This window comes from Coregonus lavaretus (assembly GCF_964263955.1).
Source record: "Coregonus lavaretus genome assembly, chromosome: 5".
Taxonomy (NCBI): domain Eukaryota; kingdom Metazoa; phylum Chordata; class Actinopteri; order Salmoniformes; family Salmonidae; genus Coregonus; species Coregonus lavaretus.
In genome coordinates, this window is record NC_139992.1 from 59390726 (window position 1) to 59414410 (window position 23685).

A 23685-nucleotide genomic window follows, 5' to 3' on the forward strand; every position below is an offset into this window, starting at 1 on the left:
TTGGCTTTATATAGGCTATTTTTACATATTGGCAATGGCAATAGAAGTTACTTTTAGATTTGTATCATTTTCATTTAGATAGAATTTTGATTAACCACATGCCATTGATTTTGAGATATGAAGACAGGTTTTTTTCTTCTGGTTAGGCTATATTGATCTCTGGCTCCCTCTTTAGTAATTTGTGTGTCTTGATTTATAATTGCAGTGCTTAAAGCGTCAGGCAAGGTAAAAAATTATCAGAATTGGGCTGCCAGTGTAAACACAGCCATAGTCCTTTATCCGGCTTCGGTAGACTGGCAATTGTGTTCGGCATGGTGAGCTGGGGAAGCTAAGACTCTTTGTGCTTATGGCGATGGGCTTGTCCTGTCTGCAGTGAACGGCCAGCTGGATAAGACTCTGACGAAAGTGGTGTAGGGCTTCTTAACCACCAACTGTCCTCTTGCCGAAGATGTGTTGGTGCTGCACGAGTCCTGGAAAGACAGACATGGTTGTGGTGTTAGCATTTTACACTTTTTGTGAAAGTCACATAGGGCAACACGCCTTTGTTGGTAAAGGTATCAACCGAATGGGACTGGCTAGCTTATTGTTTAGGAACGATGAGGGGACATTGGGAGCTGCTTTTGATGGGAAAGATCAGTCAACAAAGTGAATGGGCTGGGGGGGCTAAAGAAGGTCTTAGAAGGCAGTTCTTACACAGTATGAATACACAACAACACATTTATTGTCTAAGCACAACCCTGCACAACCCAAACCCCATCAAGGTACTGTCTGTAAACCTCCCCCAGCACATTTACTTTGATAGATCATTCTTGTCAATAGTAGCCCTTTGCAGGGGAATTTTGTAGACATGTCTTTGTATAGTGTTTTGAAAATCTGCAGACAGAAGAATGAGGTGGTTGTGTCATTACTGATGTAGCCTTCATTTTATACCTTTCAATGCCTCTTGCTGGTTTCTGTCCCACAATCTTGTTGTGCTCCATAACTTCAAGGTGTGTCCGCTCCCTCATGCTTGTGTACCCAAAATCCCCCCTTTGGGGTATTTTTTTGCAGGGCACTATGTAAGTTTTACAAAAAGAAAAGGTAAAAAGAGAAGAGGGGTAGACTAAATTGATAAAAACAATTTTTAAAAGGAGTGGTTGTCCCACTGGCTATCCTAAATTGAATGCACCAATTTGTAAGTCGCTCTGGATAAGAGCGTCTGCTAAATGACTTAAATGTCAAATGTAAATGGTCTGAAAGTTATTCTGTGGTTCTCAGTCTACCTCTAACCACCTGTTACCCCATAACACAAACACAAACCATAGAAACACTACCCAATTCATGTTTATACCCTGCTTACTGTAAATTCAGCTATCTTAGCCGTTAGCTTGTAAATATTTTGTCCAACTTACCTTCACCTTGTGCAGAGCTAGGGGTTAGAAGCGCATGTTGGTGGAATCAGATTCTGTACCACCTACAACAGGATACAGAACAATACACAATTTAACCACCCCACTAATTGTATTGATCTCGCTAGCTAAGCATACCTAACATGGACATTTTAATATTGTTAGCTAACTAGCGTCACTAAATTAGCAGCAAGATTGCTAGCCAGCTGAGACTGGCTGAGAATCACCTAACCAACCATAGACGATTTATACACATTCATCATTGCTACCAACACACAAACAGAGAGTGAGTTAGCTATATCGACAGTTCTATTTTTAGTAACTGAGTGTTTTCCAAAAAAGGGTGGAATAGATAGCTATCAAATTCAGATACCAAATAAGAGTAACATTAGCTAGCTTACGTTAGCTAATGTCAGTCAAAGATAGAACGAACAAACAATCATGTTTACTCTGCTGAAGGTAGCTAACATTCTAGCAGTGACTACCAGTATCATGCCATAAGCTAAATTGATTGACTGTGTATACCAAAAGATAGCTATTTGATTTAGCTCATGGCTTTCAGAGTTCAATACAGGACTGTAAAGTTAGCTAGCAAGCTAACTTACCCAGCTAGTCCAGCTAGGCTAGCTAACTTCCAGATTACACCAGTGAAATGAAAATGTGTGAGCTCTAGCTTTTGGTTTGGATAATTGTGATGTTTATGATAAAAACGTTTTGTTGTTTATATAGTAATGACTATATGCCGTGCCAGAGCCAGGGTGAAATTCCCCTTTAATCCTAAAACTAAACCTAAACTTAACCAATTTCTATCCTTAAGATCTGCCAGCTGAATATACACTTCCTAACCATCATTTATGGGAACATCAAGCACCACTGTAACCTGTAATTGGAGATTGTATTTTGGAAGATTCTGAAGATTACAGAGATAGTATATATTATTGTTTTATGGTGACTGAGAGACATGGTGGTGGTGATGTCTCCAGAGTCCACAGAGCAGTCTGGAGGGAGGCACACGGGAGTCTCTGACAGCCGAGGCTGACATGGCCTGCATGTTCCAGCAGATCCTGGAGGAGCAGGGTGAGAGAGACCCCGAGTTCAACACTGAGATCCTCCACAGCCGCCAGATGAGTCTGCTGGACAAGCCGGCGTGCTTCAGTGAGGACGGTGAGGACTACACCACGTGTGTTGGACGTACACGCCCACTAACATAAACGTATTCTATTGTATATATTAATGTAGGTCCTCATTAATATTAGGACACAAAGTACATACACATACATACAATGTAGGCAAGGATCAAGCCCAAATGCCTTAACTATTCTTAGGGTTGAAAGGGTGGGTACAGTGCCTTCGGAAAGTATTCAGACCCCATAACTTTTCCCAAAGTTTTTTTTAGGTTACAGCCTTATTCTAAAATTGATTATATTGTTTTTTCCCCTCAGAAATCTACCCCATAATGACAAAGCAAAACAATTAAAAACGGAAATATCACATTTACATAAGTATTCAGACCCTTTACTCAGTAGACCCGTGTAGCTCAGTTGGTAGAGCATGGCGTTTGCAACGCCAGGGTTGTGGGTTCGATTCCCACGGGGAGCCAGTATGAAAATGTATGCACACACTAACTGTAAGTCGCTCTGGATAAGAGCGTCTGCTAAATGACTAAAATGTAAATGTAAATGTACTCTGTTGAAGCACCTTTAGCAGCGATTACAGCCTCGAGTCTTCTTGGGTATGACGCTACAAGCTTGGCACACCTGTATTTGGGGAGTTTCTCCCATTCCTCTCAGCAGATCCTCTCAAGCTCTGTCAGGTTGGATGGGGAGTGTTGCTGCACAGCTATTTTCAGGTCTCTCCAGAGATGTTCGATCGGGTTCAAGTCCGGGCTCTGGCTGGGCCACTCAAGGACATTCAGAGACCTGTCCCGAAGCCACTCCTGCGTTGTCTTGGCTGTGTGCTTAGGGTCGTTGTCCTGTTGAAAGGTGAACCTTCGCCCCAGTGAAGTCCTGAGCACTCTGGAGCAGGTTTTCATCAAGGACCTCTCTGTACTTTGCTCCGTTCATCTTTGCCTCGATCCTGACTAGTCTCCCAGTCCCTGCCGCTGAAAAACATCCCCACAGGATGATGCTGCCACCACCACGCTTCACGGTAGGGATGGTGTCAGGTTTCCTCCAGACGTGACGCTTGGCATTCAGGCCAAAGAGTTCAATATTGCTTTCATCAGACCAGACAATCTTGTTTCTCATGGTCTGAGAGTCTTTAGGGGCCTTTTGGCAAACTCCAAGCGGGCTGTCATGTGCCTTTTACTGAGGAGTGGCTTCCGTCTGGCCACTCTACCATAAAGGCCTGATTGGTGGAGTGCTGCAGAGATGGTTGTAATTCTGGAAGGTTCTCCCATCTCCACAGATGAACTCTAGAGCTCTGTCAGTGTGACCATCGGGTTCTTGGTCACCTCCCAGACCAAGGCCCTTCTCCCCTGATTGCTCAGTTTGGCCGGGCGGCCAGCTCTAGGAAGAGTCTTGGTGGTTCTAAACTTCTTCCATCTAAGAATGATGGAGGCCACTGTGTTCTTGGGGACTTTCAATGCTGCAGAAATGTTTTGGTACCCTTCCCCAGATCTGTGCCTCGACACAATCCTGTCTCGGAGCTCTACGGACAATTCCTTTGACCTTATTGCTTGTTTTTTCTCTGACATGCACTGTCAACTATGGGACCTTATATAGACGGGTGTGTGCCTTTCCAAATCATGTCCAATCAATTGAATTTACCACAGGTGGACTCCAATCAAGTTGTAGAAACATCTCAAGCACCTGACCTCAATTTAATGTCTCATAGCAAAGGGTCTGAATGCCTACGTAAATAAGGTATCTGTTTTTTATTTTCAATAAATTGGCAACATTTCTAAAAACCTGTTTTCACTTTGTCATTATGGGGTATTGTGTGTAATTGCTGAGGAATTTGAATTTATTTAATTAATTTTAGAATAAGGCTGTAACGTAACAAAATATGGAAAAAGTCAAGGGGTCTGTAATACTTTCCGAAGGCACTGGAACTTTTTAAGTTTACCATTACACTACCCGAATTTTGGTAACGTCCAAGTTTTTAAAATTAATTTTAACAGATGACAGTGGCATTTTCGGGTACTTCAGATTATCACAGGTGTCTGATTATCTCTGGCCCTCTGTCTGGCCTCGTAAAATGTATAAAATAATACAATTAGATGATTTAAAAATAAAAAATTGAATGGCAAAGCTGTAAAACATTATCCTAAATATAAACCATCAACGTAGTGAATACCATTGGTGTTTAATATTAGGGTTTCAGCATGAAATATTTTTTTTACAATTTCAATATGTCTTTGTTGTAAATGTTTTGGCGCCAAACTGGTGGCAGTTGTGAAAAAAGTCAATAGACGGAAGAGATGCATCTCATTGAAAACAATGCCATTGTTGATTAGATGCTTTTTTCATTAATTAGGCTATTTTATCTTGAACCAAAACTCATGGACAATATGGAAACATATATAAAAAACGAATACTATATATAAATACATTTTTTAAAAGTTATTCAAGTACAAATGACCAAAGTTACCATAGATTGCCATAGATTACTTTGGTATTTCATTTGATAAATTACCGGTAGCTTTGCAACCCTTGCTGTGCTTGATTGAGCTTGCCTGGAGCAAAATGGAATAGTCCCAAAAGTGCAAACCCAACCTATCTGGCACTCAATATGGTATTCCAGTACTCCAATACTATTTGAACCAAGAATGCACTCTGGCAAGAATGCACTCTGCTCTAGAGGTGAAAAATAGAATGACATAACTGATCACCCAAAAGGTACACATGTTATTGCACTTGATACATAATCTCTTGCTCTTTCCTACACGGACATGGAATCCATAATAATAACTTCACTAGGCCCCCCCGTCTATGAACTCTCTATTCGGCCAGACGAGGTGCCGTACCCAGGGAACTGGATGATGCGGGCACGATCCTTCTCCAGGATGAGCCAGTCTTCGAGTTCCAGTGCCAACAACGGGCACCTCCGCAGCAGCGGACAACTGTATGGCCTGGAGGACTCGGAGGAAGAGGAAGAGTACCAGCGTCTGCCGTCGCGCCGACGTAGCCACTTCTCCTCACAGGAAAGCCTCAACCACGGGGCGCCGCCACAGGTAAAGGACACACACACTAAGGGGCTCCGCTCCGCCAGATGTATAGGACATTGGAAATGACACACCCACAAACACCATGGGACTCCAACTAGGTTTGCAGGATGGAGGATGTCTATAATGAATAACAAATGAATAGATAACCATCCATTAAGACCAACTGTCTTGCCAGGATAAGTGTATGTAAGGCTGTGTTTACACAGGCAGATCAATTCTGATATTTTTCCACTAAATGGTATTTTGACCAATCAGATCAGCTCTTCAGCCAATAATTGGGCAAAAGATCAGAATTGGACTGCCTGTGTAAACGCAACCTGAGTGTCTAATCTTGCATAATCGTTGGAGTCTTATGCTTAGAGTGGATGTCGGTGCTATAACATAGACGGGAAGAGATCACTTGAGCTGAGTTGCTTTGAGATTCTCATGCACGCATTCACCCAGGGTCCCCACTAACAAAGGGAACAACATCATTGTGACATATGGAGTGATGGAGAGGAGACACAGCTGTTAGATCAGACAGGAGAAGAGGATATTGCATCATATTCATATGTTACTACTGACTCCGACCTTTACGGTGCCTATCATAAATATTCACCCACCTTGGATTTCTTAACATGTTATTGTGTTACAAAGTGGGATTAACCCTATCAGACCCGAGACTCCAGCAAAAAACGACATTTCCTTTATCTGACTTTCATTTATCTGCATGTCCAACCCCTATATTTAGCCTCACAATTAAGTTTTCAGGACAACCAGGGATACAAGTAGAACACAAAACAATTTGACATAAACTGTTGCATTCTTGAGTTTTATTGACAATGTGTCTGGATCGTTCAAGTGAGCCGTAAGACCGATGTTCCTAATTCACAGGAGAGACGTTTGAAAAAAAAAAAAGTTTTTTCATAGCAATGCTTTTTCGGGGGGGGGGGGGGGGGGGGGCTTCTTGAACATGTGAACTTTCATGAAACAAAGGATTCTTCCTGGCTAGCCTTGATTGGCTGAGATAATGGAGGGGCTGGTCATGCCGAGAAATGAGTCCTGATTGGTCTGCCATGCTACAGGGTACTGTCTATAACATAATGGGGGCTTCCCTGATCAGTAGTAGTCTACCGCAGATTTTAAAAAAAGATAATAGCAATGGACAACTGCAAACCAGTTGCTACAGCTCTCAACAACATTGCGACCCTGAATTTAACTGGCGCTATCGACAAAGCTCAGTGGGAGAATGTTGTGATTGACTACTTTCTGGAGGACGACGACTGACTCTCTCAGACTCTGAAAATGATTCAGATGATGAACAAATCCTTGACTTTGGTAACAACAACACTGTCATTGAACCAGACATTGCAGAGTTTTCTGATGACAGTGATGGGGAAGAAACGGAGATCAATGTTATTGAACACTGTCAGTGTGAACTGGAGCGACATGACACAACTTCCCAAGAAAACTGAGCAGAAGAAATGCAAACAACAGAGGACCTTTTACTTAAAGATGCACTATGGAGAAATGCACCGCCATTTCCTGGTTGCTAAAATGATAATAGCTAGACTAGTTTAAGTTTGTGACAAAACAAGCAAGTAGAGTGTAGAGAATCATTGTACCATCTAAACCGCTGATAAATATATTTTCTATAACCAAAAATGTGACCGACCGACTCGATCTTATGTAGCAAAATTTGAAAATGTGTTTTTTACATTGGATAAAAGTAGAGACTCAGAGCTAGAAAATGGTACATCATACACTACAGTTAAGGAACAATGGGAAAGTAATTGCTTTGAAAGTTGATAAACTTGTAACCTCACTTTTAAGAAAATTGCCTTGAATGTTTTGGTAAACCTACTGGAGAGCTCTTCTTTGTCTACACCCATTCAGCATCGTTCACACCCTCTTAAGCTTTAGCCCCAACCATCTCTTTAAAGATTCATATGAGAGGCCATGTACTAAACAACAAAGACTTTTAGAACTTGGACACTGTCTCATTGGCCTAACATTATATCTTAATTTGACTTTGGTACAGGTAATGTTCTTCACATTACCGTCTCTGGTAAACAAATACTATATCAAATCAAATCAAAGTTTAATTGTCACATGCTCAGAAAACAGAAAGTGTAGTGAAATGGTTACTTGCATAGTGGAGTCTTTTGTTTAGACATGTAGCTAGCTAGCTAGCTAAACAATTAACCATAATCCCAACTCATAACGTTACTACCCTGCATGAATCCGCAGGTAGCTAACCAACCAGGTTCAATGTTAGCTAGCTAGCTAACATTAGGCTATAACTAGCAATGCAAATGGTTCTGAGATACAAATAATTTTACTACACAGATCATACACGTAATGTTAGCTAGCGAGCCAGCCAGCTAACGTTAGCTAGCTAACAGTACACTTTAACTTGAAATGAAAACAACTTTCTGACTAAATTAGTAGCTTATAATATCTGAAAATCTTACCCATATACATGGATGATGCTACTCCCGCTCTGTCACGGCTGCCATGGTTGACCTTAGTTTGAAGATGTAATCTGTGTGTTCTCTTTTTGACTCCCGGATATTTGCAATCAAATGCCAGAATTTTCTCCATCTCCTTAGCTATCATAATCTAATTCCAACTGATTTTAAAACTCAGTCCTCCAGAAAGTGGAGAGTAACACTTTTGCAGTTCTACTACTATGTGATATCATTCAAAAAAGCAGTGTTAGAAATTATTACATAAACATCTTCTTCTTCTTCTGTGGGTTTTATGGCGGACTACAACCCAAAAATATGTATTGCCGCCACCAACTGGACGGGTTGAAAAACCAAAACAAGGTAAAAAGAAAATCCATACATGATTAGGAAACTAACTTAATCCACGCAAATAAAATTAGTACATTGACAAAAACAAAACTCCAGCTACTTCCTTCTTTCAAATCTCCATATCTCTCTTCTCAGGCTCTAGGTTCTGAGAGGGTGGTACGGCTTGTGACAATATTCCAGGTAATTCTTCCGCCGCCACATCCACAATGATATCTATTTTCCTGCACCGTCTCTCCACCTTGGCAGTATCATTAATCACCATAGCTATAAAGGGCACACAGTCCACCTTCTTAACCTTTAAAATGTCAGGGTCCTGCTGGTGAAAGGCAACCCCTGCAGCCTGCAGTGAAGGCCAATCCACCACCATGGACTCTTCAGGAGCATCATTCAAACACTCAACCCTTTCACCAGCAGGTTAGGCATCTGTTTCTCAAACTAAACACTCTAATGTATTTGTCCTCTTGCTCAGATGTGCACCGGGGCCTCCCACTCCTCTTTCTATTCTGATTAGAGCCAGTTTGTGCTGTTCTGTGAAGGGAGTAGTACACAGCGTTGTATGAGATCTTCAGTTTCTTGGCAATTTCTGGCATACAATAGCCTTCATTTCTCAGAACAAGAATAGATTGACGAGTTTCAGAAGAAAGTTATTTGTTTCTGGTCATTTTGAGCCTGTAATCGAACCCACAATTGCTGATGCTCCAGATACTCAACTAGTCTCAAGAAGGCCAGTTTAATTGCTTCTTTAATCACCACAACAGTTTTCATCTGTGCTAACATAATTGCAAAAGGGTTTTCTAATGATCAATTAGCCTTTTAAAATGATAAACTTGGACTAGCAAACACAACGTGCCATTGGAACACAGGACTGATGGTTGCTTATAATTGGCCTCTGTACGCCTATGTAGATATTCCATAAAAAATCTGCCGTCTCCAGCTACAATAGCCATTTACAACATGAACAATGTCTACACTGTATTTCTGATCAATTTGATGTTATTTTAATGGACAATAAAATTGCTTTTCTTTCAAAAACAAGGACATTTCTAAGTGACCCCAAACTGTGTATATATATATATATATATATATATATATATATATATATATATATATATATATATATATATATATATATATATATATATATATATATATATATATATATATATATGTGATGGGATGTATAGACATTGTGGACAGTATGTGGACCGAATATATAGTATATCTGAAGAATATGTGTATATAATAATATATGTAGAGCAATAGTTGACTAGGATGGACTTGACTAGAATACATAATATGCAAATGAAATAGGTAAAACGGTATGTAAACATGATTAAAGTGACCAGTGTTCCATTATTAAAGTGACCAGTGTTCCATGTCTATATACATAGGGCAGCAGCCTCTAAGGTGCAGGGATGAGTAACCGGGTTGATAAACCTGTACTGACCTTGCCTTCTGGATGATAGCGGGGTGAACATGCCGTGGCTTTGGTGGCTGATGATCTTCTTGGCTTTCCTTTGACCCCGGTGCTGTAGATGTCCTGAAGGGCAGGCAGTGTGCTCCCGGTGATTTGTTGGGCTGACCGCACCACCTTCTGGAGAGCCCTGCGTTTGCGGACGGTGCAGTTGCCATACCAGGCAGTGATACAGCCTGACAGGATGCTCTCAATGGTGCATCTGTAAGAGTCTGAGAGGGTCTTAGGGGCCAAGCTGAATTTCTTCAGCCTCCTGAGGTTGAAGAGGCGCTGTTGTGCCTTCTTCACCACAGGTTCTGTGTGGGTGGACCATTTCAGATTGTCAGTGATGTGTACGCCGAGGAACTTGAAGCTTTTCACCTTCTTCATGTGGATGGTGGCGTGCTCCCTCTGCTATCTTCTGAAGTCCACGATCAGCTCCTTCGTTTTGTTGACGTTGAGGGAGAGGTAATGTTCCTTACACCACTCCGTGCAGACTGAGATAGGGAGAGATTGAATATGTCCGTAAACACTCCATCCAGCTGGTCTGCACATGCTCTTAGGACGAGGTTAGGGATGCCGTCTGGGCCGGCAGCCTTGCGAGGGTTAACTCGCTTAAACGTCTTACTCACGTCGACCACGGAGAACGAGAGCTCACAATCCTCAGGAGCAGCCTGTGTCAGCGGCACTGTGTTATCCTCAAAGCGAGTGAAGAAGGTGTTTAGCTTGTCCGGGAGCAAGACATCGGTGTCCGCGATATGGAAGTTTTTCAGTTTATAATCCTTGATTGTCTGGCGTCCCTGCCACATACGTCTTGTGTCTGAGCCGTTTAATTGTGACTCCACTTTGTCTCTGTACTGACGTTCTGCCTGTTTGATTGCCTTACGGAGGGCATAACTAAACTGTTTGTATTCGATCATATTCCCAGTCACCTTGCCGTGGTTAAATGCGGTGGTTCACGCTTTCAGTTTTGCGCGAATGCTGCCATCTATCTACGGTTTTTGGTTAGGTTTTAATCGTCACATTGGGAACAACATCCCCTATACACTTCAGTCACTGTGTCAGTGTATACATCAATGTTATTCTCAGAGGCAACCTGGAACATGTCCAAGTCTGCGAGATCAAACAGTCTTGAAGCATGGATTCGGATTGGTCAGACTAGCTTTGAATAGACCTTAGCACGGGTACTTCCTGCCTATAGGAATGGAGGGGCAAAATGGAGTCGTGATCTGATTTGCCGACGGGAGGTCGGGGGAGGACATTGTAGCCATCCCGGAATGAAGAGTAACAATGGTTGAGTGTTTTTGAAGGGCGAGTACTGCAGGCGATGTGTTGATAGAACGTTGGTAGCGTTTTCCTCAGATTTGCTTTATTAAAGTCCCCAGCTATAATAAATGAGACCTCAGGATATGCAGTTTCTAGGTTGCATAAGGTCCAGTGTAGTTCCTTAAGAGCTGTCATGGTATCAGCTTGATGGGGAATATACACGGCTGTGACGATAACCGAATAAAATTCTCTAGGGAGGTAATGCGGTTGGCATTTGATTGTGAGGTATTCTAGGTCGGCTGAACAAATGGACTTGAGTTCCTGTATGTTACGACAATCACACCATGAGTAGTTAATCATGAAACATACACCTCCACCTTTCTTCTTCCCAGTGAGTTCATTATTCCTATCCTCACGATGTATTGAAAACCCCACTGGCTGTATGGATGGGGACAGTATATCCGGAGAGAACCATGATTCTGTGAAACAGTATGTTACAGTCCTGAGGTCTCTCTGGAAGAAGAGCCTCGCCCTGAGCTCGTCAACTTTATTGTCCAGGGACTGAAAATTAGCGAGTAATATACTTGGAAGCGGTGGATAGTATGCACACCTCCTGAGTCTGACTAAAAGTCCACTCCGAATACCTCTTCTCCGCCAGCGGCATCTTGGAGCAGCCTCTGGGATAAGTTCAATCGCCTTGGAAGGTACAAACAAAGGTTCCAATTTAGGAAAGTCCTATTCCTGGGCGACATGCTGGTGAGTTACCACCTCTTTGATATCCAAAAGTTATTTCCGTAATAATGTAAAGAACATTCTGGGCTAATAACGTGAGAAATAACTTTTTTTTTTAATTATACTGCAAAGTTGCTTAGGAGCTAAACAAGAAACAAGGTGGCCATGTCTATTGGCGCCATCTTCACATATTTTTTGTCCTTGTTGTTATATATAGTGTATCGTTTTTGATATATAGTGTATTTACCAGAAACAATGTGAAGAACATGTTAAGATATAGGCCAAGGACTAGATAAAGTGTATTTTTACCTGGAGAAGTACATAATTTTAGGCTACTACTTCCACCACTTGTTTACTACACTACCTCAATCACGCAGTTTAGCACATGGCCTCACCTGAATACTTAAAGAGATGTGTGGAACTAAGACTTAAGAGGGTGTGAACGATGCTGAATGGGCGTATTCAAAAAAGAGCTCTCGAGCGAGTGTGAAAAACATTCAAGGGGGCTTTCTGGTACCTGTCTACAAGGTGGAATAACAACTCTATCACATTTCAAATAAGCATGTTTCCACCAACTGCAGTGAAGCTATTAATTAGGCTTTGGATGATGTATCAATACACCCAGTCACTACAAAGATACAGGCATCCTTCCTACCTGAGTTTCATTATGAGGCCAGTAGTGATTTTTTGTACATTTACAGAGTTTAATGGCTGTGATATGAGAAAACTGAGGACGGACTAACAACAGTGTAGTTACTAAAGTAAATGACAGAGCGAAAAGAAGGAAGCCTGTACAGAATTAAAATATTCCAAAACATGCATCCTGTTTGCAACAGGGCACTAAAGTAATACCTCAGAAAATGTGGCATTTCCGAGATTCGTTTTTTGTACATTTTATAAAAGTACATACTCAGAGCTTCAAAATGATATATCATACACTCCGTGCTCAAAGGGATGTTCAGTGTCTGCTTTTTTCTAGGTGTGGCGCACACTATATTTTATTTTATTTTATTTATTTAACCTTTATTTAACTATGCAAGTCAGTTAAGAACAAATTCTTATTTACAATGACGGCCTACCCCAGCCAAACCTGGACAACGCTGGGCCAGTTAATTAATTGATGCTACCTCAGGTTGTTAGTCAGGACGTTAGTCAGGTTGTGTCACACCCTGACCTATAGAACTCTAGTTAGTTTGGTCAGGGTGTGAATATCATGTGTGTGTTGATTCTATGTTTGTATTTCTGTGTTTGGCCGGGTGTGGTTCCCAATCAGAGGCAGCTGTCGCTCGTTGTCTCTGATTGGGGATCATACTTAGGCAGCCAGTTTTCCTGCCTGTGTTGTGGGATCTTGTTTTGTGCTTGGTGAGTTTGGCTTGTGTGTGTATAGCCTTAGGACGTCACGGTTCGTTGCCTGTTGTTGTTTTGTATGTTTATTTGGTTTAATAAACATGGATGCATTTCACGCTGTGCCTTGGTCTGACCCGTCCTTGTGACAGAAGATCCCACCACCAATGGACCAAGCAGCGTGCCCAGGAGGAGCAGAGAGTATGGCTTTGGAGGGAGATAAGAGAGGATCTGGCCAAGCAGATGCAGGCCCTGAAAGGGATCAGGGTGGAGAAGGAGAGAGAGCCCCAATAATTTTTTTGGGGGGCTAAAAGGGTGGTCGGGGAGCGACAGAGAGGAGCCCCGACCACTGCACTCGTGGGGGCTCAAAGAGGAGTCCTCACTGGAGGAGGAAGGGGCGTGGAGTGTAAAGGACGGAGACAGTCGTAGACCTCCAGCGCCGGTTCCCAGTCCGGTACGCCCCGTACCTGCTCCCCGCGCCAAGCCAGTGGTGCGTGTTCCCAGTCCGGCCCGGCCCGTTCCTGCTCCTCGCACCAGACTTGTGGTGCGTGTTCCCAGTCCGGCCCGTGCCTGCTCTTCGCACCAGACCTGTGGTGCATGTTTCCAGTCCGGCACGGCCCATGCCTGTTCCACCGGTGCCTGGTTCAGCACCGGTCAACGGTTCCACTCCGGAGCCAGAGCAGTCCGCTCCACTGGTGCCCAGTCCAGCTCCGGTCAACGGTTCCACTCCGGAGCCAGATTAGTCTGCTCCACCGGTGCCAGATCCAGCTCCGGTCGGTTGCTCCACTCCGGAGCCAGAGCAGTCCGCTCCACCGGTGCCCAAGCCAGCTCCGGTCAGCGGCTCCACTCCGGAGCCAGAGCAGTCCGCTCCACCGGTGCCTAGTCCAGCTCCGGTCAGCGGCTCCACTCCGGAGCCAGAGCAGTCCGCTCCACCGGTGCCCAAGCCAGTTCCGGTCAGTGGCTCCACTCCGGAGCCAGAGCAGTCCGCTCCACCGGGATCCTGTGCAGCTCCGGTCAGCGGCTTCACTCCGGGTCCAGACGTCAGCCCCTCTCTAGGTTCGGAATCTCCCACACCAGGGTCCAGACAGGGATCGGTGCATTGTGGGAGGACTGAGAGGGGAAGCTCCGCGTTGAGGTCCAGACCGATCCAGGGGTGCAACGCGGAGTCAGTAAGGGAGGAGACGTCAAGCCCAGAGCCAGAGCCGCCACCGAGGCTGGAAGCCCACCCGGACCATCCCCTGTTAAGTCAGGTTTGTGCGGCCGGAGTCCGCACCTTTGGGGGGGGTACTGTCACGCCCTGACCTATAGAACTCTAGTTAGTTTGGTCAGGGTGTGAATATCATGTGTGTGTTGATTCTATGTTTGTATTTCTATGTTTGGCCGGGTGTGGTTCCCAATCAGAGGCAGCTGTCGCTCGTTGTCTCTGATTGGGGATCATACTTAGGCAGCCAGTTTTCCTGCCTATGTTGTGGGATCCTGTTTTGTGCTCGGTGAGTTTGGCTTGTGTGTGTATAGCCTTAGGACATCACGGTTCGTTGTTGTTTTTGTATGTTTATTTGGTTTAATAAACATGGATGCATTTCATGCTGCGCCTTGGTCTGACCCGTCCTTCAACGAACGTGACAGGTTGTGTTTCACCCGTGCTAGCCCAGTGAGTCATCTCGTTACTCAAGATGTGTTTCACCTGTGCTGGCCCAGCTGACATTTAAGACCTGCTGGCCAAGTGCATCAGTTGGAGAGAAGATGTTGGGAGAGCTATGCTTCTTGCCAGCTGAGGTGTGAGTTATAGTGCTTCCACGTTACGTAGCCAAACAGCCTAAATCTGGCATTTTCCATTTTTTAGTTTGGTCCATATTCTTTGTTACTCCCTAACCCTAAGTTTGTGGCTTTTTCCTTTAGTTTGTCTTTTCTGAGGCAAATCTAGTGAGTTTGAGTTTATTTATTCTTGCTCACAGATAAAACTGAAGAAATGCAGAATTTACTTTACTAATAATTGCAAAACACATTTAAAATACATAACACAATACGTGACAAATAGAATACAGAACACTTAAAACATTACGGGACATTTTTCATGATGGAAATTGAAATATTAAAATGTGATTGCAAAAAAAGAGTTATTATACAGTCTGACAGCAGTGGGTAGAGTGGCGGTTCGTACGGGCAGTTATACAGGACAGTTCGTGGCTGTTTCTCAGGAGCCTAGTGGTGCAGTTACCTCTTTTTGGAGGGAGCAGGTCATTCAGTGGATGGTCAAGAGTGTGCATGTCCTTCACCAGGTGCACTGCAGCCTGCTCTTGCCTCCTCTGCAGTGACGGGAGCTGTGGTTGGACTGCTCCTCAAGGCCCTCCTCTGCACCCAGTCTAGTTGGGCCTGCTGCGTTTTACAGCATCCAACTAACAGCACTCCACTGTATTCCAGACAAGGCCTGACCAGTTTAGTATAGACTGTGACCAGATCTTCAGTGGGTAGGCCATTTCTGGCAAGAACAGTCAAAGTGCATGCGTTTTGAGGCCTTCCTCACTGACTGCTCCACATGTGTGTCACCACTGAGGTTAGAGTCTAGATGAAAACCAAGATACTTGGTTGGTGTTACCACTGGTACTTCCTGTCCTCCTAGGATTAGTGGTGCAGGTTGTGGATGGTCTCTAGAAAAACATATCCGAATTTCAACAGACTTGTTCCCATTCAGGAGCATGTTGTTGGATGTGGCCCACTCTTCCAGTTGCTTTGCCTCCAAGCCCATGGAAGTGTCCTCTTGGATGCTGGTTAATGGTATGGCTCGGGACAGCCCTACATTGTCTGCATACCCAGTGTCCAGAGTGTAACTGAAGACAACTTTTCAGGTGGACATGTGAAGGAGAAACAGATATTGTGAAACCACGCCCCCTGTGTGACACACCAGAGGTGACCTCTGACCAAGGGCTAAATGTGCCATTTGCCATCACCTTCTTCCTTCTTCCAGTGGTGTAGCTGTGGAGCCAGGCTAGTAACCTTGGACACAGTTCAATGTCAGAAAGATGTTTCAGGAGCTTTGCGTGATCTACTTGATCAAAGGCTTTGGACATATCAGCAAGTAGTGGACATCCATGGTGGCAATGTTCCCTCTAAGCTGTGCCATGCAAGACTGCAGCGCAGCTCCCCAGGACTGCCATGCAGAAATATGAGCCCACAGAGAGAAGCACGAGATTGAACTTCACTCAACTTTCTAGAGCAGTGGTCACCAACCGATCGACTGGTCGATCTCCAAAGCATTCCTAGTCGATTGACAAACAATTCTGAAAAAAACAACAACGATATAGCCTTGTGTTCCTATTTTTTTATTCATCTTGGGCTGTTCGCGCACCCGATTCAGCTGCCCTGTGCGCCATGTAAGCGAACTGTTGCCATTTTGAACCATTGTATGTGTCTGAAGGTACAAACTCTGCCTTCTCAGTGGGCCCAGAGAGCAAATTAAGTGCACTATAGGCCTACCGCTGGCCAGTCGGATGGCTCAGATGACCGTGTCTGCAGTAACATAGCAGGCATAAAAGAAAGCTACGAAGCTGATACTGTGAGATTTCAAAACGTTTAAAACCAGGACTAAAGAGAGACTGTCAACGAATACAGCAAAGAGATGCTGTTTTTATGAGGGAGTTCATGTTTAAGTTCTTACTCAGCACTGTCAACACTTTGTATTCAACACATTTATAATCCATAAAATGTGCGCTCTTCCTATTTCCACTCAGTGCTACAACAACAAGCACTGCAGCAGTTATGAACGAGTAGGAAAGTGTATCTATAGGCTTGCGTTGTTATTACTCGCGGCTTGGGTCTTTTTTAATATCGAGGAATATTTCACTTCCTCTGTTCATAGGATTAACGACATGAATTTGTGCATGAGGCAGAAATAATGCGGTGCGACTTGAGTTTTGCCAGCTGGAAGTCTGTGTCCCTTTTTGGGCAGTGTCAGTGGAGGAAAAGGAGAATGGAGGGATGTTGAGAGGCAGACCCTCAGTCTGCTGCTCTCTCCCTCCGCTGAGACTGACCATCAGATGCAGGCACCATCAGCCCAGTAAAATAAAAATAAAGAGCAAATTATTTAAATGTAAGCTCACTCAGCTGTGCTTCACACGTAATACAACAATGGATCTATTACCAGTGTGATAATATAGCCTACCTCAATTTTTATTATATCATTTAAAAAAATGGTCCGAACAACAATGCATTGGTAGGGCAATTCAAGCAAAGCCAATATGCAGTGATAATGTATTGGGCCTGTAGCTTTCTGCACAAACCTCATTGCTACAGTACTGTTTTTAATTGGTTAATGTTGCATAGGCCTGCTTTTTTTAGTCATGTTGAAAAATAAATATCTGAGCGGTAGATCTCAGCTTGCATTTTGACTCAAAGGGATCTTGACTTAGAAAAGGTTGGTGACCACTGTTCTAGAGTTTTCCCTGTTAACACTATCAACGTTTCACTTTACTGTGGCAATTGTGATCGAATCAACGCAATATTAGCCACTTTAAATGCAACACACCAAAACAAAATGAACTATGCAAGAGATTTTGTTGTAGGCAGAACGCATCAGAGTAGGATTCTATTGCATTGACACGCACTACTCAGCCCGTACTCTACACAGAGCGGTATAAACAATCAGAGAAGCAGTAGACGTATATGCAAATAGACCATTGCCATATATGGATCTGTGTCACTTCCTTTGAACTGGACTGTGTTTACAGCATGAGCAGTCGTGAGTAGATGCGCTTGTTTTGAGATCGAAGCAAGAGCTGCATGTAGCCTCGGGTGCACATGTTGTTAATATCCTTAGCTAGTTAGTGAGTTAATAGCCCAGCTATAGATCATTTGTAGTCAGCAATAGGGGAGTGATTGCTTCCTACAAGAGCACAAAATGTATACATTTCTAGACATCTTTAAAAAGTGAGTCAGGTAAAGAGCTTTTTTTTGTCTTAAAGGAGCATTGTTGTATTTTGAGACAGGCTTGAATAAGTAGCCAATAGGCAGAGGGTAGCATAATTTGTCGTATTCTCTGTAATAATGGTATGGGAATAATAACGCTTTTTATTTTGTAAAGTGGTTTCTTGCATCAAACAACACATCAACATTTTCAGTCACCTTGTCTGAAGGACAAGTGGATAAAAATGTTAATGTCAAGCCCTGCATGTTTTTGTTCTCCAAAAGTTTAATGGAATGTAGGCCTACATTGAACACCACACATTGGCTGCTACTGTAGGCTGAATGATAGAACGGCTATTTCCATGTTAAAATGTTATGGGATGCATTTTCTCCATTGTTTTTGATGGTAAGCCACTCGGGTAGGCCTACATTATGATCAAATAGCCACAGTAGCCTACATGGCCATTGTTAAAACTGTAACTTAAAGCGGGTACAGCCTCAGTGTCCACAGTAAACACGCACTGGAAGTTGCACAGAACTTTCACAATATTCAAGTTTGGGCTCAGCAGACCTGAAATCTGCTCAGTGCCCAAAACAATTAGAGGGAACATTGCATGGTGGGTGTCTTTTAGGACCCTGGTGGTGTAAAGCTTGACGCCATTGGACTCTGGAGCAGTGGAAACGCATTATCTGGAGTGATGGATCACGCTTCACCATCAGGCAGTCCGAACGACTAATCTGGGTTTGGCGGATGCCAGGAGAACACTATGTGCCCGAATGTATAATGCCAACTCTAAAGTTTGGAGGTGGAGGAATAATGGACTGGGGCTGTTTTTCATGGTTCAGGCTAGGCCCCTTAGTTCCAGTGAAGGTAAATCGTAACGCTACAGCATACTATGACATTCTACACGATTCTGTGCTTCCAACTTTGTGGCAACAGTTTGGGGAAGACCCTTTCCTGCTTCAGCATGACAATGCCCCCATGCACAAAGCGAATTCCGTACAGAAATGGTTTGTCGAGATCGGTTTGGAAGAACTTGACTGGCCTGCACAGAGCCCTGACCTCAACCCCATCGAACACCTTTGGGATGAATTGGAACAACGACTCTGAGCCAGGCCTATTCGCCCAACATCAGTGCCCGACCTCACTAATGCTCTTGTGGCTGAATGGAAGCAAGTCCCCGTAGCAATGTTCTAACATCTAGTGGAAAGCCTTCCCAGAAGAGCGGAGGCTGTTATAGCAGCAAGGGATAAACTGTCCTTAATTTTGGAGGGTGTTTTGCCTTTGTCTGATACTTCAGCAATTTATTACAGTGTTAGTTCAAGGCATGGAGATGGGCTGCATGGAAGTTAATTTGTATAATGTGGAACTCGAGTCTGATCTTGTTTTTGGTCCTGAGGTTGTTGGAGTGAAGCCTTGCCTACCTGTATAGGGGTCTCATTCATTTTGGGCAATGATTTGGCTGGAGGGAGGGTTGTGCTAAAATTCTGTTGTTTGTAAGGTGCCCAGAGTAGAGGAACCTGGTGGGTTATCAGAGAAATACCCTAGTGTTTCTAGCATGTACTGCTACACGTGCTATGGCTAAGAAGATTGCAGAGGGCAGTGTTGAGGAGGATGTCAGTGATCCCACCATGTTTGACCTTTCTGGGACTTTGTGTGGTCCTGACATCGGTAAACTGCCTGAGATGACCTGTCCTTTAAAAAAACCAAAGGTGACCCCTACAGTTGACACATCTACAGTATGTATAGGTAACAGCTAATTCCTATTTTTGCTGAGATATGTCCAGAGGAGGAGTTTGATTTAAGTTTTTGTTATTTTGACAGAGATGGTGTTCTGATGAGGAAATGGCGTTCCCACGCCACTTCTGGGCAAGACGATTTGCCCAGTATATCTCAAGTCATTCCAGTTACACTCCGACAAGAGATACTGAGGTTGGCTCACAATGGTAGTATGGCATTTCTTGTGGTCAACAGACATATGACTATATCTTGTGTAACTTCTTCAGGCCTGGTCTGAAAAAGGATGTTGTGGTTTCCTGTATATCCTGTTTCGTTTGCCAGCTGATGGGTTAACCGAACCAAACTGTGCCGGTTGCACCTTTGCAGCCTATACCTTTTCAGCAGGATTCTGGTGGACTGTGTTCGTGTTTTGCCCAAATCAAAGAGTGGTTACCAACTTCTCTTAACCATCATGTGTGCTGCTACTCGTTTCCGCAAAGCCATTCTACTGAGGAATATCACAGCTCCCAGTATTGTTAAGGCCCTTTGGGCTTCCACAGATAGTGCAGTCAGACCAAGGTAAACATTTCATGTCAAAGGTTTTCAAGCAAGTTGGGTGTTACCCATTACAGCAACTTTTTAGTTTGGATCATTTGCTGGGATTGCTAGTCTCTGTCCAGTGATCCTGCTGACCAAGGACGGGTCTGAGGAGCTATTTGGCGTTGCAGCTAGTCTAGCTGATAGCTAGCAGCATATCAAGCTAGCTGGGTTTTCTTGAGGGCTTTAACACAGCCCGCGACGCATTTAGACATTGTGGCTGGGACCACTGATTGTCCCGGGTTTGTGGCTGTCTAGATCCCTGCTGTTTGTTGTTTTCAATCTTCCCTGTGACCTGCCCTGTCTGGAACTGCGAGGAGTAACAGCGTAGCCTACATTGCTAGCTACCATGACAAAGACCAAAGCCGGCGGGAGTACCATTTTCGAGGACAGTGGTGTCTCTCTATCACACGTGAAGGATATTTTAAACAAACAAAAATAGTTCTACAAGCAGCTTCAAGTGCTTTGTCCAAATACTGGTGGATTAGACTAATAAATTAATGGACGACCTGACCAGAGAGGTCCAGGACCTAAAGAACAGTTTGCAGTTCTCCCAGGGTCAGCTTGGTGAGTTGAAACAGGAGAATGGCAAGATTACAGCAATCTGTAAATCATTGAGAGAGGACATCAGTTCTGTCTGTGAATCCATGATAACAATTATGGATAAATCAGACTCTCGAGGGACAATCAAGGCATAACAACATGGTTGTGGACGGAATTGCAGAATCTCCACATGAGACCTGGACGGAGTCTGAGGACAAAGTGAGGGAAATTATCTCTGAGAATATGAAGATGGACCACAGGAAGATGGAGGTGGAGCGCGCCCACAGGACTGGAAAACCCACCACCGGCCCAGGTGACAGGCCCAGGCCGATAGTGGTTAAGTTCCTGAGGTTCAAGGACAAGGGAGCTGTTCAAAAAAGAGCCAAGAACTTGAGGGGAACGTATATCTTTCTCAACGAGGACTATCGTGAAGCTGTGCGCCAGAAGAGGAAATAACTTATCCCAGCCATGAAAGCTGCCAGAGCGCATGGGGACATTGCTTACATCCGCCATGAGAGGCTCATTGTCCACCCTCCCTCCCAGAAGCCTGGAAGGGATGAGAGAGCCAAGCCTATGGGTTCGTATCTTGAACCCCGCAGCACACACACACACCAATTGATTAATTGACTGCTGAATGTATATTGCTTTGTTTGCTCTTTTCAATATTATGTCTATCTCTGATAAGCTACCCAGGAAAGGGCTGAAAATAGCCCATATTAATATATGTAGCCTTAGAAATAAGGTTCATGAAATCAATAACTTGCTAACATCAGATAACATTCATATATTAGACATTTCTGAGACTCACTTAGATAATTCATTAGATGATACAGCAGTAGTACTACAATAATATGAATGCTTATGGGGAGGTGTTGCTGTATATATTCAGAGCCATATCCCTGTAATGCTTAGAGAAGATCTTATGTCAAGTGTTTTTGAAGTGTTGTGGTTGCAGGTTCACTTGCCACATCTAAAGCCTTTTCTTTTGGGGTGTTGCTGTAGGCCACCAAGTGCGAACAGTCAGTATATAAATAATATGTGTGAAATGCTTGATAGTGTATGTGATGTAAACAGAGAGGTCTACTTTCTTGGGGACCTGAATATTGACTGGTTTTCAACAAGCTGTCCGCTCAAGAGGAAGCTTCTTACTGTAACCAGTACCTGTAATCTGGTTCAGGTTATTAATCAATTTACTAGGGTGTTTACAAACACTACAGGAACAAGATCATCCACATGTATCGATCACATTTTTTTTGGATCAAATTGCTTCTTCCAATTATTGCTAAACATGCACCTGTTAGGAAACTGACTGTTAGAACTGTTAAGGCTCCACAGATAGATGAGGAATTGAAAAACTGTTTGATGTTGCTAATTTTTTTAATGATTACTTCATTGGTAATGTGGGCAAACTTAGGCAGGAAATGCCAACAATGAACAGTGAGCCATCGTATTCATGCATAAAAAAACAAATAATTAAAGAAAAGCATTGCAAGTTTGAATTTTGTAAGGTTAGTGTGGGAGAGGTGGAAAAATTATTGTTATCGATCAATAATGAAAAACCTCCTGGCATTGACAACTTAGATGGAAAGCTCCTGAGGATGGTAGCTGACTCTATAGCCACTCCTATTTGTCATATCTTTAATCTGAGACTAGAGGAAAGTCTTTGTCCTCAGGCCTGGAGGGAAGCCAAAGTAATTCTGCTACCCAAGAATGATAAAGCGGCCTTTACTGGTTCTAACAGCAGACCTATAAGCTTGCTGCCAGCTCTTAGCAAACTATTGGAAAAAATGGTGTTTGACCAAATACAATGCTATTTCTCTGTAAACAAATTAACAGACTTTCAGCATGCTTATAGGGAAGGGCACTCAATATGTACTGCACTGACACAAATGACTGATGATTGGTTGAAATAAATTGATAATAAGAAGATTGTGGGAGCTGTACTGTTAGACTTCAGTGCAGCCTTTGATATTATTGACCATAACCTGTTGTTGAAAAAATTTATGTGTCATGGTTTTTCAACCTCTGCCATATCATGGATTCAGAGCTATCTAACTAATAGAACTCAAAGGGTTTTCTTTAATGGAAGCTTCTCTAATGTCAAACATGTAAAGTGTGGTGTACCATAGGGCAGCTCTCTAGGCCCTCTACTCTTTTCTATTTTTACCAATGACCTGCCACTGGCATTAAACAAAGCATGTGTGTCCATGTATGCTTCAACCATATACGCATCAGCAAATACAGCTAATGAAGTCACTGAAACCCTTAACAAAGAGTTGCAGTCTGTTTTGGAATGGGTGGCCACTAATAAACTGGTCCTGAATATCTCTAAAACTAAGAGTATTGTATTTAGTACAAATCATTCCATAAGTTCTAGACCTCAACTGAATCTGGTAATGAATGGTGTGGCTGTTGAACAAGTTGAGGAGACTAAATTACTTGGCGTGTAATCAGAGGGCTGATATAAATACTATGCATGCCTGTCTCTCTTGGCTAAGAGCTGAGGAGACTGACTGCATCACTTCTTTTTTTTATAAGAAACATTAATGTGTTGAATATCCTAAATTGTTTGCATAGTCAACTTACACACAGCTCTGACACACACACTTACCCCACCAGACATGCCACCAGGGGTCTTTTCACAGTCCCCAAATCCAGAACAAATTCAAGAAAGCGTACAGTATTAAATAGAGCCATTATTGCATGGAACTCCGTTCCATCTCATATTGCTCAAATAAACAACAAACCTGTTTTCAAAAAACAGATAAAGCAACACC

The 23685-nt window shown here is 43.3% G+C and overlaps 1 protein-coding gene across 1 annotated transcript in view; it reads left to right on the forward strand.

The window, feature by feature from the left end:
* Positions 1–23685, forward strand: part of LOC311129682 (melanophilin-like) — a gene marked incomplete at both ends in the record, with an annotated part of 144944 nt that overhangs the window by 72364 nt on the left and 48895 nt on the right. The window contains 2 exons of the mRNA XM_084162080.1: positions 2372–2543; positions 5309–5562. Coding sequence (XP_084018206.1) covers positions 2372–2543; positions 5309–5562 — 426 coding nt within the window. The remainder of the gene's footprint in view (positions 1–2371; positions 2544–5308; positions 5563–23685) is intronic.